A 19,250-nucleotide genomic window follows, 5' to 3' on the forward strand; every position below is an offset into this window, starting at 1 on the left:
CTGCTGTCACTTCTCCATAAGAAACTAGAAAGGAAATTTTTTAGGAAAAAAGATAAAAAACATTTTTACACTTGTATCATCATATTTGATCAAATAAGCAAATCTGTTTACATTTTTAAAAACCCAAATGCCTAATATTCTTGCTTTTTTAATGCCACATATTGAACCAGAAGACCAGATTCTGACCATAGGCTAACCAGCAGACAGAAACATTTATTCTGCACTAGAATTTAGCATTGTTAACTTCTACAGTAAAAACATTTTTCTAGGAAAAGTCAATAAAATCAAATAATTTTGCAGTAATTTATCAATAAAGACTTGAAGAGTTGGTGGCGGTGTTACCTATGCCCCATCAAAACTGTCTGAACACAGCACTAAACAATTCCAAAAATCTCAACTATAAACAACACCTAGATAAGAAATATATGAAGGTATATATAGAATAGTATTAACTCAAACAGGACCAATAAAAATAGCTCATTTGACAAGGCTGAAAATAATCAGTCATAACATGAGATGGGGTTCTTGGCACCAACAGTGGGTCCTGCCTTAAATGTCACTCCAAACATACACCTGTACTATCAAAAGGTGGGAAATCATGTCATGCTTTCATGCCATGAAACATAAAGATTACTCAGTCTTTGCAATTTCTAGACTGGTTTATTTCAATGCGGTTATGATTTCTATTTGCTATTAATAAACAGCTATTTTCCTATATCAGCTTAAAAACTTTATGCAGCACACTACTAATTTCCATGCCAAATGTTACTGTAGATTCCTCCTTTCTTCTAAATAAATTTCTCAACCGATCATGCTTGTATTTCATTCCTCGCTGCATTGTCCAGCACTTCCATTGGGTTTTAGGAAGGCCTGAACTACAAGCCACCAACCCCAAAGTGTGCCTAAGTTTAAGTGCTGTAACAACTCTAAATACCAAGCACGTTAAAAAGTCTTCTGGAGAAGAACTGGTACTCCCCAGAAACATAAATGTTGCAAAACCATCAGGATTGCTGGCTTGCTTGCCTCCAGGAGAACATCTTTTTCAGTCTGACTAGTACTGGATTAAAATTGAAAGTTGGTATTACATACGTGAATACTGAGTTATAGTCACCTTAAAAATAAATAAATAAAATAAATAAAAAAAAAAATTAAAACAAACTGATCCGGGAATTTATAGGAGTGAACTGAAAAGTAATCTTGTGCAATTGCCTGCATAAAAACTGAGAGCATGAAAAGAGGTGAATTCAGCCTGTAGACTGGAAATATTTCAAAGAACAAGAGTCCCAAGGAACAGCACAGTATGTGATAATAACCTTGAAGCACTGCAGACATTTTCTATGGCTTAATTTTTTTCTGTGTTCCTGTAAGCATTGATCTTCATGAAATTATATTAATGATATTCAGGCATATTTCAAGTCTATCATACCTCTGTTTACAGCTGCCACACTAGCACACACCTAGTCTTACTGCTGAAATATCTGTAATGCACAAGATAGCAAAATGCAATACTGACACTGGAAATGGGATAAGACAGACAATTCAACAGAATCACAGCAGTAATTCCTAACTGTGTAAGTAGCTGAGCCTTACTCAAGAAAATTGGCTGTTGTGCACCTCACCGAACCCGGTTCTGAATGAAGAGAACTTGAAGCCTCAGTTTTCCTCCTTCTGTGTCGACACCTGTTGTTTTGAGGCAACTTATCAGTAAAACACATTTCCAGTGCAAGAATTTTCAAATCTGACTCTCAGCCAAAGCTATTCTGCTGAGTATAAGGCAGCTGTAAATCTAAGTGCCCTGAAAGAAATGTGCACAGGGACATGAGATACCCAAAATCTGATGTAACCCAAGATTATTTGATTTACTGTGTGTGTGTTTATAACAGAACCTCCAATTAACCAAAGCTTCTGTCCATGTCTTTTGCTTGCAAGTAACCCCAAAACACCAAAAGGGATTTCAGATCTCAAAAGCCAGTTTTAAGCAGGAACGTGTAACCCTTTCTGAGTACAGAAAATTCAAAATGACTCTACAAGACAGAGCACAAGTAAAAACAGTTTATAAACAAACCTCCTCCTACACACACAGTGTCTTTCCAGGCAGGTCCCTTCCTTCGGGTTTGGCTTTAGTCCAACAATGCAGTGCCTTTCTGTGACTAAAAAAAAACCCTGCATGCAGCATTTATGGCTATTTGGAAAAGTTTATCCTTCCCATCAGGTCAGCAGCCCAGCTAAATATCTGCTCCCTGCTCTCCTCAGACCAAAGCAGCAGCAACCTCTCCTTCTCTTTGAAGAAATCAAGTCTTTTCCTCAACAAAGCCAGGTGCTATGGGAATAAGAGCATGGAAATGAATAAAATCCTTTTCAGGATGACAGCCACATTTCGGCGAATGTGCCCTGGACTCCTGGACAGGTCAGAGCAACTACAACCTCCCCAGTGGGGCTACCAGGAGCTGGCATCATGGGCATGTGTCCAAAACCCACCAGGTTTCTGGGAGGGGCAGACACACCCCAGAAAACATGGCCTCCACACAGAAAATGTTTTTGGTCCTTTTTGTGTTGTCCTGAGCAACAGGATGTAGCGTCCAGGCCATTCTGGACACTACAGCCCCTGTGCAGCCTGGGAGGCACTAAGGAGCTCTGTGCAGAGATGCTCAAAGGCACAGAGTGAGCATTGCGGTGGCTGTATGGGGCTGGTTGGACACAGCTAGTTCTTGTCTTAAGCTCATTTTTAAACAAGTCAAAAATATGGTGCAATGTGAAGCACAAGGCAGCCCCCAGATGCAGCAACAGTTGAAGGCAGGAGACAAGAATGAATTCAAAACCTGGGTTTTTTTCTTCCACAGCACAAAAGAAGAGAAATCAGAACATTTATCTTCACATAGTTGTCCGTTCAGGAGTTATACTCAGCACAGTGGGGAAGAACATGCAAATCCCCCCACAGTCAGATGAAAATATACCTTCATTTTTCACTTAAAAGGCAGCCCGTGTCAGAATGAGAAAAATAAGCGTTTAAAAAAGATAAACGAGTGATATTTTTAGTATTATTATAATAGCTGCCTAGATCAGATGCTCTTTACTGTAGCATTAAGTGAAGATATTTCCCAAATTTATACAACTTACTTTAGTATTGCAGTATAAATTATAAAAATTATCTATATTCCTTCCAGAGGAGGAGTCAAGTGTCCTTTTTTTTTCTCCAATTTAATGCCATTGTCTTCAAAATAGAGAAGGGAGCAGAACTTTCTCACTGAAAGCAATTGAAAACTTCCCTGTAACTTTAGTGGTTAAAGGCTGATTTGCTACTTTTGAGTAATGAATAAAAAAACTTTACTCAGGAATACGTAACTCACAGGCAAATGATACAAAGCAACCACAAGCAGGAGCGGAGTGATTCCGCCCTCCCTGCCTTCCTCTCCTACCTTAGTCACCTACCAGCCAAAAGCAGCACTTGGTATGCAGACAGCTGGTGCAAACTCCCTTTTCCGCTTGGATAATAATAATCAAGACCCTCAGACCAATCTACTGGATGCCTGTATTCTTTGGCAAGTTAATCACACTGTACTACTATTGATGAATTAGATTCCAGTATAGTAGATAATGCAGACGGGTAGTTGAAACTAATATGGCGATTTGTTTTGTGTTTTAGTCCAGCATAAGAGCTAAGTAAAGCTGAGAGGCAGATAAGTCAATCAGGGCATGAAGAGAATTCCACAAAAACTGCCGTTCTGTTACGGAAAGGGCAGTTCTTCCACAGGATATTGGTATTTCTTTAACTTGTCTCCTACACTGCAAGGCAGCTGAGTTAGCGATTAACCGCTGCGGGCACTGTGATATATAAAGCGATTAAGAAAGTGACACACCATTCCATTAGAAGAGAGAAAGTGAATGAATGGTGACAAATGATGGATGTACTGAAGAGGTCAGACAAGTGGGATAAAATGTCAAGACACAGCTGATTTTAAATGCAATGGTGACTTGATAGGAAGCTGTCACACCTCCCTGAATGTGCCTTACGGTGATGAGGGATCTTCAACTACTTAGTGGATGTGTTTGGCAGGATAGAGTATCTCATCAGAGAGGATGTTTAGAACTGGAATGCACTGATCTCTTACAACTGCCTGTTTATACTTTGATGGGAGCAAAAGTACTGATACTTTTCAGTGAACGCCGTGAAGCAACAGTAAAAAGCAGAAACCGGTATTAAGGGTACCTGTGCAAAATCGGCCGCAAGCCGCATCTTCCCACCTTCACCGAGGGGCCTTATTAGACTGGCATTGCGAATGAAAAGTTCAATTGCTCTTTGAGCCATGGCTTCGGTGTTATCAAAGACAAAGTCAAAACACTCAAAATGTCTGAAGTAGTCGCTCATGACTCTTGCTATAAAACCCTGTAGTTCTTTCATGTACAGAGAACAAGGGACATCTGGTTTTCCTGAGCTGGGTAATGATCTGAAAAAAAAAAAAAGAAAAGAAAAAAGAAATGGGGACAGCTAAATTAATCTTTAAAACACAACCAAAAAATATTGGATTCTTTTTCATTTTTTTCCTACCCCACGAAGTCATGGCATGAATTGTAGAGTCTCATTTCTACTCAGAATAAAGAGCGTGTAGTTCTCTCTGAAACTGTAGTCAAAAAAAGTCTCTTTATCAGTCATTCCCAGCCTAACAAGATAAAGGAAATTACCCCACTCCTACCCAAATTGCAGAGCCTCCATCAGTGTGGAGCCTAAACCTCAAATCCAGCCCCTAAATTTAAATGTCCCAGTTGTTGATTTGAAACTCTAATAATGGATCAGAAAATACAAGCACGTGCCACAGGGTTACTAGTTTAGCCTATCCCAAACCTCTTTGTTGTATAGAATTAGTTTCCTAGATTCCTCCAAACCCAGGATTATAAAGTCAACCTAATTATCACAGAAGCAGCACAGAAGCTACAGGACACAGAAATCAATGACCTTTCTCTTTCTTTGAATCACAGTCAAGCAAAAAAGCTCTTCCAAACTCAGGAACCTGAGCATACAGGCTATCTAAAAAAACTTAGCCTTTGGCTGGAATCAGTTTATCCACCTACAGAAGTATTTTGCTAGTGGTGGCAAAAGAAAAAAAAAAAGGAAAAAGGAAAATTTAAAACACTTCTGAAAAGACACTGTTTTCAGTGAATTTCCAAGACAGAAAACAGGACATCTGATGATGATAGAAGCAATGTCAAAACAGAGATCACAACCAAAATAATGCTCAAGAAGGAAGTCTCAATTATAGATAGGACTCAATCTTTGCAGATAAAGAACACTGGAAATTTTAATTAAAATGCTCTGGGAGAACAGCATAATACACTAAATCTGAGCTTTCAATAAAAAAGATTTTTTGAACCATTTCATATCCAATAACACTTGAGAAATTTTTCTGTGGCATTTTGATTCACAAGTTATATGATTTATTTTGGGAACCAAGAATATTGACAGTTCTGAAGACTGTCCACAAAAACTAAGTTTTGAAAGCAAAAGGTGTTTTTTAAGTACAAAAATGGCCTCTGCTTGGCTTTATTTTTCTATTTAAAATGAATTTTACTCAACAGATACACAAAAAAAAAGGGGGGGGGGGGGGGAGAAGACAGATGCTACCTGATTAATTTGTTTCAATAGATAGGTGTAATTTTGCTTTCTGTGTTCATTGACCATAAAGCATTGCCTTCCCCTCAACAAACAAGAGCTCTTGCTCCAAGGACATTGTGGCAATAACAATCTATTATGCATATGCAGGACATCTTACTAAAGCAATGGCAAATTTTAGAAGTATTTCTAGTTACCCAGAAAAATCTTCCTGGTGCATAGTGATGATAATAGCTTCTACCGAATCTCCTACAGAGTTCAATAATGGTTGAACAGCGCTACCCATTAGATCATGGACTGCCTAAAATAGAGTAAGAAAAAGGCAGAAGTAAGGAAACAGAAACTAGAAGCTTTTGCATTTTGACACCTCAAAAACACCTTGACAAACAGTTCATTTCAACAGTGCTTTTAATTATTCTGCATTAGAAACTGCTAAATAGAAGGATAAAAGCCTAAGATAACATTTCTCTTTAATTGATTTTACCAGTAAAGTTCAGAAATAAAGCTGTTTACTACTTCTATGTAAAGCCTTCCTTGAAAAAGGTGCAGAACAATCTGGCATTCCTGGTTTGTAAATGTAGGTGTTTTGGTGCACACGCTTCGTTCCGCTGTTCATTCCCCAGACACACCAGCTGCCCTTCATTCCTCCGCACACAACCCCTCCCAGATGAGCGCACAGCAGGACGGATGTGGAGAGCTGTCAACCACAGAGGGCTGCACCGCCATCCACATAGCCCCCCAGAAAATCACCAGGTAGCATAAAAATCATAATTTTATGTGTGTGTGAGGGGGGCTAAAGGAGTGAATGAAGGATCCAGTTATTGCCGTGTGAATGCTGCAGAGAAAGACATTTATTTTCACAGTTAGTTGACATCTGCGTTCCAACCATTATGAGAATATTCTTGAATACAAACGCTACTCAAGCAGTGATTTGGCACATACAACACATAGTAGCTGTGGATACAACAACATATACATTTCAGAATATTTGTATACCTTTACTAACATATACTGACACAAAATAATACCTGGGAAAATAAGTGCCCATTTTAAGTGTAACAAACAAAGCAAAGCACAGCCCTATCCCTGCAGCATATGGACATTCGATTACCTTTAAGGCAGTTGTGACTGTTTGCTCAGCGGCTGCTGGAAATGAGCTCTGATTGGTAATGACCTAAAAATTTTAAAGTAATTGTTAATAGTCAACATTTAACAAATTATTAGAATCCATAATATTTAATTTTATTTAAAAACATACTGAGTTAGTAATAAGTGGTTTACATAGGTACATATAACTATCAAATGTGTTTTATACAGACAGAATTTTCAATGCACCAGTATCAGTCCTTTGCTCTCAAATTTCCTATAGACTCTGCTTCTGCCTTGGCAAAGAAATGATTCAGCTGAGCTCAAATGAAATTTAGCTGAAGGGTTAACAGAATCAGGATAAAAATAAGTGGTGTATTCTCCCACTGCTAAGTATAGAATTTATGGAGAACTATACAAGCAGCTCTACGGCAAATATTTCAAAGAATGGTTGTTCTTTTTCAGTATTATGACTATTGTAATACTACATTTTAAATAGCTGTTTATGTACAGCTACAATGATATTAGATTTGAAAGTCAAGGAATGATCTGACGGAATATTCGACCAATTTCCTTACAGTTATGAACATGCTATACAATAGTATTTTAAGCCAGATAAGTACTGAACTCAAAGACTGAATCATATCAGATCTCCCTCCAACACTAAGGCACATGAGGTTCATTACTAAATACATCAGAGACAGCAGACTTAAAGTTGATCTACCATCTGTTTGCAAAATCCAAGCAAATTTTATAGGCTTTTTAGCATTTTTTAACAGTCTTTAAACATATCCAGAGTCAGGAGTACTCATAATCTTTTTTCTAATCAGGCTAGGATTTAAACGCGATTAACTACAACTAGCACTGTATCTGTTTGTTTTAATTTACAGAGACTGTATAACCATTGGCATCACTAAGCCAGTAAATTCAAATTGTTCATAACTGTGCTCAGTTCTGAAAACATTTCCAGGCCACAGCAACAATGCATAGAGATATTTGTGAGGTGTTGCTTTTCTTGATTTCACCCTTTTCAGTTTGGCCGCAATCATGGGAAAGAAGTGAGGGAGAGATGTTATTATTCTCTATAGACACATCTTTCAATCTGCTTCTAATATTGACAATTTGTCACATAGCGGTGCTCACAAGGGCCAGCCAAGTCTCAGAGAGTTGCACAAATGCATAGCAAGGTGCAGCTCTTAACCCAACATTAAGCTGCATTTGTCAGAGTTCTCATCAGCTAATGGGAGAATATGCATACGATAGAGCAATGAAGTTAACATTATGGCAAGAAGAGAAATACCAAAGGAAGCTTACCTTCAGAACTGATTGGTGCAGTTTGTATAGCGAATTAACCACAGCCACGTTCCTCCTCTGTCCCTCTGTGAGCGGTCCAATCACCTGGCTGGCATCTCCTTGAGTAGACAGCTGCAGTGATTGCAGAAATTGTTAAAACAGTGCATCACTGCAAAATTACAGTTAACTAAACTTGGACCATGGCAGAAAGCCACAGGCCTTCAGTACAAATGTTCTTCCATTTAACTCTTGTCTTGATTTATAAGATTTACATCTCCAGGTAACACAAACTGAAACAGGAATGAGAACCGTGAGAGACTGCTGTCTCAGCTCCCCAACCACAGCACTCAGACACCGATCTCTTGAAGACACCTAGTCCCAGCATAACTTCAACTTTGTAATCTAAGAATCAGGTCAAGTCACCTACCCAAGGATGCAATATAAACTAGCAGCAGCAGAACTGAAAAGGGTATCCTTTTCTGTATACCCTCAGTCCTTACTGCTGACAACCAAGCAAGCCTCTTCTTAAAAACTCTGTTTCTTCAAATGGATTGCTTACAGCTTTGTACATATTAGTGGCTTGCAGTGAACAGGCAAACTGAACTGCAAGGACCAAAGCTGCTAGTCCTGTCATGAAAAGGGTTCTATGCATGAATCTTTCAGCAAAAATAAAAAAATTATTTCTTCATATTTAAACTCCTGAAAGCATGCATTTTTTATCATTACCACAGAAATCAAAGTTCCAGGGTGATACATAAAAAGCAATTAACTACAGAACAGTCCCATAAGGATACCACAGCATATGTTCATAATTTAAAATAAAATAAATTGTAATTGGGAAACAAACAGAAATTTTCTTGTGCACTGAAAGCTGCAGAAGTACAAAGAACTGACAAAAGGCTATGTGAATTCTAGAAGAAGTACGTCTAAATATTAGAGCAAGAATAGCTATTAATAGAAGGCTTTACTGCGATATAATTATCTGACTAGTTATCTATATTTCAGGATACAAAATTATCCTCCAGGAAACTCCTGAAGATGCCTAGCTCCAAAAGTCTCTCAGTAAAAATATATTCAACTCATTGAACAAGTCATCAAGAGACTTTTATGAAGCGTGCCTTTAAACACAGTTGTAGATCCTACAGAAAGCTCCTTAACTAAAACTGAATGTACAGTAATGATTGTTTAAGAATAAAAGAAAAATTTTCATGTTATGTTTGTTCAAGTGTGGGAAACAGTGATTCTTTACTAGTGAAAGGCTATTCCTGTACTTCCCATAGCTCCCACTCAGAATAAACACAGATACCATGCAAGCAAAGTAATCTAGTATTTGCCAGCACTGCTAATAATGAAGTTTTAGACAAGTTCTTGCAAGTACAAAGGAACACAAATTTATTCACAGCACTAAGATGGCAATATCAGTTCATTCCCCTTTCTTCAAATGTAGGGATTATTTCAGTACAAACAGGTTTCTGAGGCCTTTGCAAAGGAAAAAATCTTTTCCAACATATCATAAATTATTTGACATCAGAATGCATCTTTAGACTAGCTGACAAATATATCACCTGAGCATCTTCCTGCCTTACTGATGAGAACAGCCATGTCAGCTATGTACATGTCTGTTTCCTCCCTCATATTTCCATTTGACAGACTTGACTGGTTTCAAGCATTCTGCTTCTCAGGCTTACAGCTTCACAGATTAATAACAAAACAGTTGTGCAGAGAAACACCCCGTCCACCCAGCTGACCACCCTCCCAGATCCCAATAACCCTTTTTTCGCATTTTTCTTAAGCACTGCACAGACTATTCAACTCAGTTGGGTTTTCCACACATTCACAACTATTAAACATAAAAGACACTACTAAACCAGTAATATTTTACAACCTAGTCACTTAAATTTCAGCTCACAGAATCACAGAATCACAGAATTATCAGAGTTGGAAGGGACCTCTAGAGATCATCTAGCCCAACTCCCCTGCTAAAGCAGGATTGCCCAGAGCACATTACTCAGGACTGCATCCAGGCGGGTCTTGAAAATCTCCAGGGAAGGGGACTCCACAACCTCCCTGGGCAGCCTGTGCCACTGCTCTGTCACCCTCACCGTAAAGAACTGTTTCCGTGTATTTGAATGGAACTTCCTGTGTTCTAACTTGTGCCCATTGCCCCTCGTCCTGTCACTTGGAACCATTGAAAAGAGCCTGGCTCCATCCTTCTTCAACCCACCCTTTAGATACTTGTACGCCATAATAAGGTCTCCCCTCAGCCTTCTCTTCTCCAGGCTAAAGAGTCCCAGCTCTCTCAGCCTTTCCTCATAAGGGAGGTGCTCCAAGCCCTTAATCATCTTAGTTGCCCTTCGCTGGACTCGCTCCAGCAGTTCCCTGTCCCTCTTGAACTGGGGAGCCCAAAACTGGACACAGTATTCCAGTTGTGGCCTCACCAGTGCCGAGTAGAGGGGGAGAATGACCTCCCTCGACCTACTGGCCACACTCTTCCCTATGCAGCCCAGGATTCCATTGGCCTTTTTGGCGACAAGGGCACACTGCTGGGCCATGGATAATTTACTGTCTACCACAACCCCCAGATCCTTCTCCTCCAAGCTATCTCCCAGCAGGTCAGCCCCTAACCTGTACTGGTGCCTAGCATTCTTCCTCCCCAGGTGCAGGACCTTGCACTTGGTTTTGTTGAACCTCATTAGGTTCTTCTCTGCCCAGCTCCTCAGAGTCTACTGTAAAGGTCTCACAATTTCTTTTTCTTAAACATTATGAAATCATTAGACTGTGTCTCTTCTGCTGGTAGAAAAGCTTAACCCATAAGTAAAACAAACAACAAGTACAAACATAACCCTTCTGCAGGAACAAGCAACTCTTGCAGTCAGCAACAGTGCACAACAGCTTCACGGGTAGAGTCTAAAAATGCCTTAAAAGTAACCAATCTTTCTAAAATTGTTTAGCATATTAAAATCCCTTAAATTAATCAGTTTGAACTTTTGACAGCTAGATGTGTTGATCCCTCGTGTATCTTAAAATAAAACCACTGGTCTAAACCAACAATGCTTGGAAAACTCAACTCTTGTAACTAGCAGTAGGAACTAGGCAGCCCAGGGCTCCCTAGGACCGCTTCTCCTGAAGGTGTGACATGGGAACACCTGGCACCTACACGGGTAGGTTGTGCCCCACCATCTACAGCAGAAGTCTCAGGACGTTCCCATCTCTTGCTGTCACCACAACCATTTCTATGGCCTTGCCTTGAGGCAAGAAGGGTCTGCACAGAGGTTCATATACGTACACTTTGCCACTGGCATATATCTGCATTTCAGGTAGGTTATCACTATTCCAATATTCCAATGACTCAGACTGAATTCTTGACACTTCTAATATCCATTGTACAATCATGCATCCAGGTAGGAAAATGCCATCATTGTGGCTCCCCAGTTCCAACAAACTATGCTTATGGCCCATTCACTTAAGACAGAAATCACCCCTCAATTTGTTTTCCGTCATACCTGCTTTTATCAATTATTCATATTCATATATATATTCATTTATAGCAAGTATGTTTGACTCTCTGTGCTGGACACAGCTTATGCATTTAAGCACAGTGGTAATGTAACTCTTCCTCTGTTATCTGCCCACTGGGGATTGCCCTGTGTAAACAGGTTAAGTCAAACAAGTGTGAAGCCTAGCCACATCCACTCAGCTGAAAGACACAGTACGAGGGCCTTCTTTTTGATGAGGGCATTAGAGACAAAATCTAATGCCTTTTTAATCAGTTAGATTTATCCAGAAATGCAGAAGGCCAGGAAGGTGAATTTATGCTAAGCAGAAATAGGGAGGACAGAAAGGGTGGCTTCATCCCAAACCAGAATCTATTCTGGGAAATAAACAACTAGAAGACAAAGCTTAGCTAAAGGACCAGATCCCATCTCCAGGGAACCGTCAGTCAGCCTGGGAGTTAGTCTGGCTTGAGTCTGCTAGCTGAAAAAGAAAACAGAGGAAAAGAAACCATGCTGAAGCCAGACCTGAATGAGCAGTAACAACCACAGAATCACAGAATGCCAGGTTGGAAAGGACCTCAAGGATCATCTGGTCCAACCTTTCTTAGCAAAAGCACAATCTAGACAAGATGGCCCAGCTGAATCTTAGAAGTGTCCAATGCTGGGGAATCCACGCCTTCCCTGGGGAGATTATTCCAATGGCTGATTGTTCTCATTGTGAAACATTTTTCTCTTGTGTCCAATTGGAATCTCCCCAGGAGTAACTTGTACCCATAACAAGGACTGTAACTGTTCCACTTTTCTGTATCTGTCTTCAAATACAGCAATTAATTTCTCACAGTCTTCACTTTAGTTGGGTTAACTATTTCTGCTTTTACCTCAAAGCCTGTCTACTATTTACAGCAATTTCACGGGCACTAGCAAAGCACAGGCACCCCATTCCCCAGCAAGTGGCAATTCTACAGTGGGACACGTCAGTACGAGCTCCTTTTGCTAACACGAGCTACCAGCACACTGGCAACATGAGATGCAAGTGAGGAAGAGAAGAGCGAGGTAGAGAAGTCTCCCACCAGTGAATATTATCCAGGACTTTTGGATCATGCATCCAGGCACTAGGACAAGGGTTGCGTCTTGTGGTATGCTCAAGAATGTGAACATGAGCTTCTGTCCCAAACAGCACTTCAAGAAAACTCAAAGGGCAGCTGTTAAAATAAAATGAGGAAGAAACATGGAGGTACTGCCTTTCTGACATGTATATGAGGACATTCTCTAAGGTGGGAGGTTGAAATTTGCAAGTTCAATCCAATAGCTGACTAGCTGAAGGAAGTTGGCTAGAAGACCTTTTTTTTAAAATCTAATTCAACAGAATATGAGAACTAAGTAGCAGATCGGGTAGTTTTTTGAACCAAAAGGGAAACTTGCAGAAGCTGATACACAAAAAATGTATCACAAAGAGGAAACAAGCTGACTGAAGACCATTTGACTTACTTCAGCCTGACATGGTTCAGAAACCGTAAGCCATGACTGGCACTGTGCTCTCACCAAACTCAAAAGTCCTTCTAGGAAACAGTGGAAAATAGTTTCTTTTAGTTTGTACCCTTCTGTACACTTAACATGGTTACACTGCTTCACCTGCAGAGATTGCAGGTGCCTCGTATTGGCTCAGTAAGTTGCACAATGCAGAAAATTTCAGGAATGATTCACCTGACCACATGCAGGAAACTACAATGTAGAGAAATAAGCAATTCTGTTGAGTAAACCATCCAGCCTATTTTAGAGACCCTGCTTTAGGGAGAGAGTAAATGCACCCTGTATGTACCCATTCCCCTCTGCTAATTAAAAAGGGAATCTAAAGCAGTACTGCAGATACATGCAGTTACCTATACTGTCTGAAGTCATGTCAGGTGAATTCTCACCCTATAAATGCATTTGCACCCCTTTGCATAGGCCCGTCTTGGAATTATGTCTTGGTAATAACTAGACCAAGTATCCTGGATTTTACACTTTTCTATGTTTAGTACCTAAGAACAGATATGTAATTTGACAGCATGGATTTGATCTCACGTGTTGAGACATGTGCTATGATAAGACTGCTCTGGGTTTAAAATCTTGTTTTCACCATGAAGCAATGAATGCAGAATTTAGATTAGGACGTGAATCAAATCATCAGTTCTCCCCTGGGTTATAAAAAAATGCTAACTGAGTTTGTCTTTTTCTTGTAGACAAGCTCAGACTATTGATACATCTTTTCCTATAATGTTTAGTGTTTTAAAGTGACTAACTTCCCCTGTTTCAACAGGTGGCAGCTCAGAAGAGACACTCACTGATTTGTGAGCTAGTTTGCTACCATTCCCTTCACAGACTGAACATTTTGTGAAAAAGCTCAGTTTCACACTAGTAACTAAGATCATGTGTGCACCCTTATTGACAGTTTTGGAAAACCCCATTTATTTAATTTCTCTAATCTAAAACAGCCTCAGCAAACCCACTCTCTAAAGCGCAGGAAACAGCATCATAAATTAGAAGGAGTACGGAGAAGAAATCAAAATAAGACAAAAGGAGTACCTCTCAACAAAACATTGATCTAACTCTAGGATCACGAGACTAATGTGTTTTGATAGCGCAAATTGAACTCCAATTGTCAAGCTGACATTTTCAAGAATAAATACATTCCTAATAGAGGCAGCTGATGTGGCCATACCTCTGGCAGAAAGCAATCAATCCATCTGGTAGTTGGCCTCCTGCCTGATCATAACAACTTATTATAAAGCACAGAATCCATTTACAGAGTTTCTGAGTCAATAGGGCTCGGCCCTGGGATTTCTCCCATAAGCTACAAATAATTGGGATGATTTACTATGAGGTTTAATATTTTCCATACGGCAGAAGGAGCATTTTACAAGCTCTTTCCACCTAAGAAACACAAAAGTTTACTAGAATCAGTTTGCTCTTTTTGTAAAAATATGACACCGTTTACCAGAAAAATACATAACAATCTGAACTCCCCCAGCTATGCCACCTCATATATTAGCTACTTAGGGGACAATTTGCAAAAAGCAGAGACATAATTTAGAGGTTTGAAGTGGTTTGAAGTGTAGGATATGAATGAATGTGTCAGGGCAAATAAGGTCCTTGACAGATGAGGATAAATTAAAGTGAATGTTCAGCTTTAAAAAAAAAAATCAACTAAAATTTAAGAATAAATCATAACTAGAATTTACATTCTTAGAACATCTTCTAATTTTTCAAAGATGAGAAAATATTTCAAGATAGGAAGAAAGAAATAAGCTGTGAGTTAAGGCAATAACTTAAAATGTACATAAAATCATTTATACTGCACCCTCAGGACATTCTTGTAGCTTCCAGATTATATATACATACACCTTTTTTTAGCTTCCTCAGAAAAACAAAAATTTTATATTCTAGGAATATAGAAATGGAGCTCTATGGTGCAGGCATTCAAAATCTTACAGAAAACACAATCATTATTTTGGGAAGAAAAATTTGATGGAATTGTTATGTTCTTGACCAAGAAAAAAGACCAAACATCAAGCTCATACTATTCATGCTAGAACAACAGCAATCATTGAACCATTCCCTTGGGGGCATTTATCTTTTGTTTGTTGGGGTTTTTAAAATTCTTTAATATTTTAAAAAGCAGAAGAAACGGAAGGAAAACAGTAAATAGTCTTTCTGGAACAGAAAAGACAGGATTTACCTCTTAAGTCTTTGAATCATCTGAGAAGAAATGCGCTGTACAACATAATCAAAAGTGAGTAATGGTTCATGGTCCTAAAATAATGATTTGCTTTAAAACAACTCCACTATCAGAAAGCATCTAAAACCTGTTCCTTTAAGGAACCTCGGAGAATCCTAAACCTGAAGCACTCGGAATCATTTCTCAACTTCCAAAAATTATGTCCCTTGTCTTTGACATTTTTTCAGACTCAGGTTTATCCAGCTAGCCCAAGTCTGAGGAGGACTTCAAGGACAACATGTGTTGATCCTGATACCTCTGACTGTAACAGTTTACTGAATTTTTCATGCTTGCCAAATTAATGACTGCATGATTAATCATGTTTTATATGTCATCTCAATAGCTGTTGGTCCCAACCAACTACTAAGAATGCAACTCCAGAGGTGAAGTGCAGACATCCATCCCCAAGACACGTGAGATGGGTCCATCGTGATAAGGTGATATTCACCTACACATAAGAAATATAATCAACTTTAATTGCCATCTGCCTTTTTTGGCATCAAATCCAGGCATTAATTGAGATTAGAATACTTCTACCCTGCAGATGGTTATAAATGAGCTTTACATTGTCCAGCTCTCATTAGAGTTGCTTTGTGGTTTCGGCTGGGAGGAAGTTGACTTTCTCACTAGCAGCTGGTATAGTGCGATGTTTTGGATTTCGGATGAAAATAGTGTTGGTAAAACACTGACGTTTTGGGCTGTTGCTAAGCTCTCAAGACCTCTTCTGCTCCTCACTCCGCCCCACCAGTGAGCAGGCTGGGGGTACACAGAAAACTGGGAGGGGACACAGTCGGGACAGCTGACCCCAACTGAGCAAAGGGATGTTCCATGCCATATGATGTCATGCTCAGTATTTAAAGCTGGGGAAGAAGAAGGAGGGGGGGGACGGGACATTCGGAGTGATGGTGTTTGTCTTCCCAAGTAACCGTTACACATGATGGAGCCCTGCTTTCCTAGAGCTGGCTGAACACCTGCCTGCTGGTGGGAAGCAGTGAATGAATTCCTTGTTTTGCTTTGCTTGCCTGCGCGGCCTTTGCTTTACCTATTAAACTGCCTTTATCTCAACCCATGAGTTTCTCCTCACTTTTAGTCTTCTGATTCTCTCCCCCATTGCAACTGGGGGGGTTGAGTGAGCGGCTGCATGGTTTTAGCTGCTGGCTGGGGTTAAACCACAACAAGTTGTTCCAAAATTGCAAAATTCCAAAGCCTTTACCATATCAACATATATTTAACCAAATCAATTTCTGAATCATAGAATTTAATTTGGTATGAAATAACTTAGACTGCACTATAACAAAATACTGTACGGATTGTGCAATCTTGCTCTTTTCCTACCTCTTAGCACAATTACATGCTACATCTAAAGAAGTCTTTTAACCACCTTCCCAGCAAGATAAAATGAAGTACATAGTACTCTCAAAGCCAGCTTTTTATCCCTGGATGATTTTTTCTGGAGTTTAGCCAGTATCTCTTAAAAAAAAAATAAAAATCACACATTTGTTATGTGAGTCACGATCTAACCAGCAAAAGACAACATGAGAATGAAGAAAATGTTTCATAAAGTTAGTTTTTAATGCAACTTCCTCATTTAGAGTTTTAATTCAATTTTTAAAAGTTTAAGTGCTTTTTAAAGTGACTTATCAGACATTTCTAAGTATTCACTGACCAACTAAGTAGCTTAGTAATGACTGTTTTAACAAAACTCTTCTGATCTTTCCACCCAAAAAAAAATTACAAAACCTTAGCTGACTTCTGATTATTTTTAAATTAGGCCTACTGCCATCTTTAGCTTTTATTGCTGTACAGTGAAATAGTAATTATTCTGAATTTATTTTAGTACATAATAGCCTCCCACGTATCCTATTTAAGTACCTATTAATGGATTCCTTTAATGTGCCAAATATTGAATTCATATTTTTGGGTTCTCTCATTTAAATAGCAAAGATACAAGTTTTTCAATGACAGTAACACCATGTCTTCAAGGTATTGGTATAACAGAATTAATTCACATATCTCAAAAAGAATTGGGGAAAATAGAATCTTTCACATTACTTACACCATTGTAACTGACCCATTATTTACAGAAAACGTTTCTTGAAGTGTCATTTCACTAGTGTTCTTGACGATTCGTGAGCTTATTACATTTCATACTTCCCTCCAAGGTTCACAATATTCGACATTTAGACAGGAGGACTAGATACGTTTCCCTGGAACTGTCAGACAAATCTCATTGTTGGAATATGTACTGAATAGTGATTCACCCGCAAACGAAAGCTCACAATTCAATATAACACCATCTAATACGAGACATGGATTAATTCTTACAAGACCACATAATAAAAAAGGCAATCAGAAATTCACTTTATGTCATTACAATGAGAATTCATCATGCTTTTCAATTCAAAACCATCACAGGCCTCATAAATTTGCTGAAGTTTAAATCTGGTGCCAAAATTCCAGTGCACAAAGAGTATTTTCCCTTCACCGGAAGAATCTTATTCCAGGAAATCTTTTCTCTCTCCCTCTCCACTCTGTTCTACCCTACTTCGTTGAATTATTCAGCTAGTTAAATTTAGCTATGTCAGATAAGAGTATGGGTGGACAAAAAAACAACGATGCAGATACCCCAAATCACATAGTTATGTCAGCAAACATCAGTAAACATCCTAATGCAGATGCAGCTCACATCAGTTTTCTTGCTAGTACAGCATATTTCATTTGGGGAACTTGTATAAATTAAACGATCAAACCAACGTTTTTGGTTGGTGTAAGGTACCTTTCTCCTTATGAATACACATGACTTAAAGGCAGCCCAACAAATGCTTTCCTCCATAAATGTGGTCTTAATTTTTTTCATTTCCCCAAGAAGAAATGAGAATTATAGCCCTCCTAGATCAACCTCTCTCTTTCTTGCAATACGTTACGGATATTTTTCTTTGCTGCTAGGAAAACAGGGGCAAAATCAACGGAGAGCTCTGCCTTCTCCTAGTCAACCACTAAGTATAGACTGAAAGGTTCAGAAAAAAATCCTTTCTCCATGAACACTCAGAGAAACACAAGATCCGATCCTTCTCGTCCAACTGTTTTACCATTGCAATGTTGCAACTTTCAAATCCCGCCTTTCTTTGCATTTCTGCTTCTCTTAACAATTTCACTGATTGAGCCAAGACATTCCAATACAGTCTCTGGATCAGTTATAATACACTTAGCTTTTTAGATTCTTGACAAAAATATGCCATTCATATTGCTTATAATCTAAATAACCCTTCTTTAAATCTTCATTCCCCTGATCAAGCATGACAGACACCTTCTTCCAGAAATGACATTACGAAAGTTCCTTGTAAAGACGCTGTCTCTTTCTCAGCTCAGTTTAAGCTGAATTGTTGTTTTTCTATTCTACCTGGCCTTTTAGCATTTTCTTTCCTCATTCTCTCTATTGCAACAAGGTTTACAAACCAAGGAGAAATATTAATAAATGAAAGATTGTTTATAAACAGCAAAAATACAAACCAAGATCAAAGAACATTTAATTTTGATTCTATCATTCAAAGCAGGTCAGCCAGTGCAATTAACTCAGCTCACTCCCCAGTTCATCTCACATTCAGTTTGGTGTAACTTCCAATGAAGTCAGAAACAATTACTGCAGCTGACATCTCCCCAGTTTCTCACACAAATCTGAAAACATACCGGATCAGATACTCGTACCCTATACTTTAGCCTGTTTAGGAGCATGGTCAAGAGTGTCCCTTGGGAGGCAGTTTTGAAGAGCAAAGGTGCCCAGGAAGGCTGGGCATACTTCAAGCAGGTGCTCTTAAAAGCGCAGGAGAAGGCCATCCCCATGTCTCGAAAAATGAGCAGACGGGGAAGAAGACCACCCTGGCTAAATAGAGAACTTTGGCTGGACCTCAGGAAAAAAAGGAAAGTTTACATTCTCTGGAAAAGGGGGTTGGCAACTTATGAGGACTATCAAGATATAACAAAGCTATGTAGGGGGAAAATTAGAAGGGCCAAAGTT

The 19,250-nt window shown here is 39.1% G+C and overlaps 1 protein-coding gene across 1 annotated transcript in view; it reads right to left on the reverse strand.

Annotated features, from left to right (window-relative positions):
• Window positions 1-19,250, reverse strand: part of COG5 (component of oligomeric golgi complex 5) — a gene marked incomplete at its 5' end in the record, with an annotated part of 196,203 nt that overhangs the window by 16,466 nt on the left and 160,487 nt on the right. Inside the window, 4 exons of the mRNA XM_082498068.1 lie at window positions 4,208-4,445; window positions 5,803-5,906; window positions 6,717-6,779; window positions 8,006-8,116. Of these exons, the coding sequence (XP_082354194.1) occupies window positions 4,208-4,445; window positions 5,803-5,906; window positions 6,717-6,779; window positions 8,006-8,116 (516 nt within the window). The remainder of the gene's footprint in view (window positions 1-4,207; window positions 4,446-5,802; window positions 5,907-6,716; window positions 6,780-8,005; window positions 8,117-19,250) is intronic.

This window comes from Vanellus vanellus (genome assembly GCF_965231255.1).
Source record: "Vanellus vanellus genome assembly, chromosome: 1".
Taxonomy (NCBI): Eukaryota; Metazoa; Chordata; class Aves; order Charadriiformes; family Charadriidae; genus Vanellus; species Vanellus vanellus.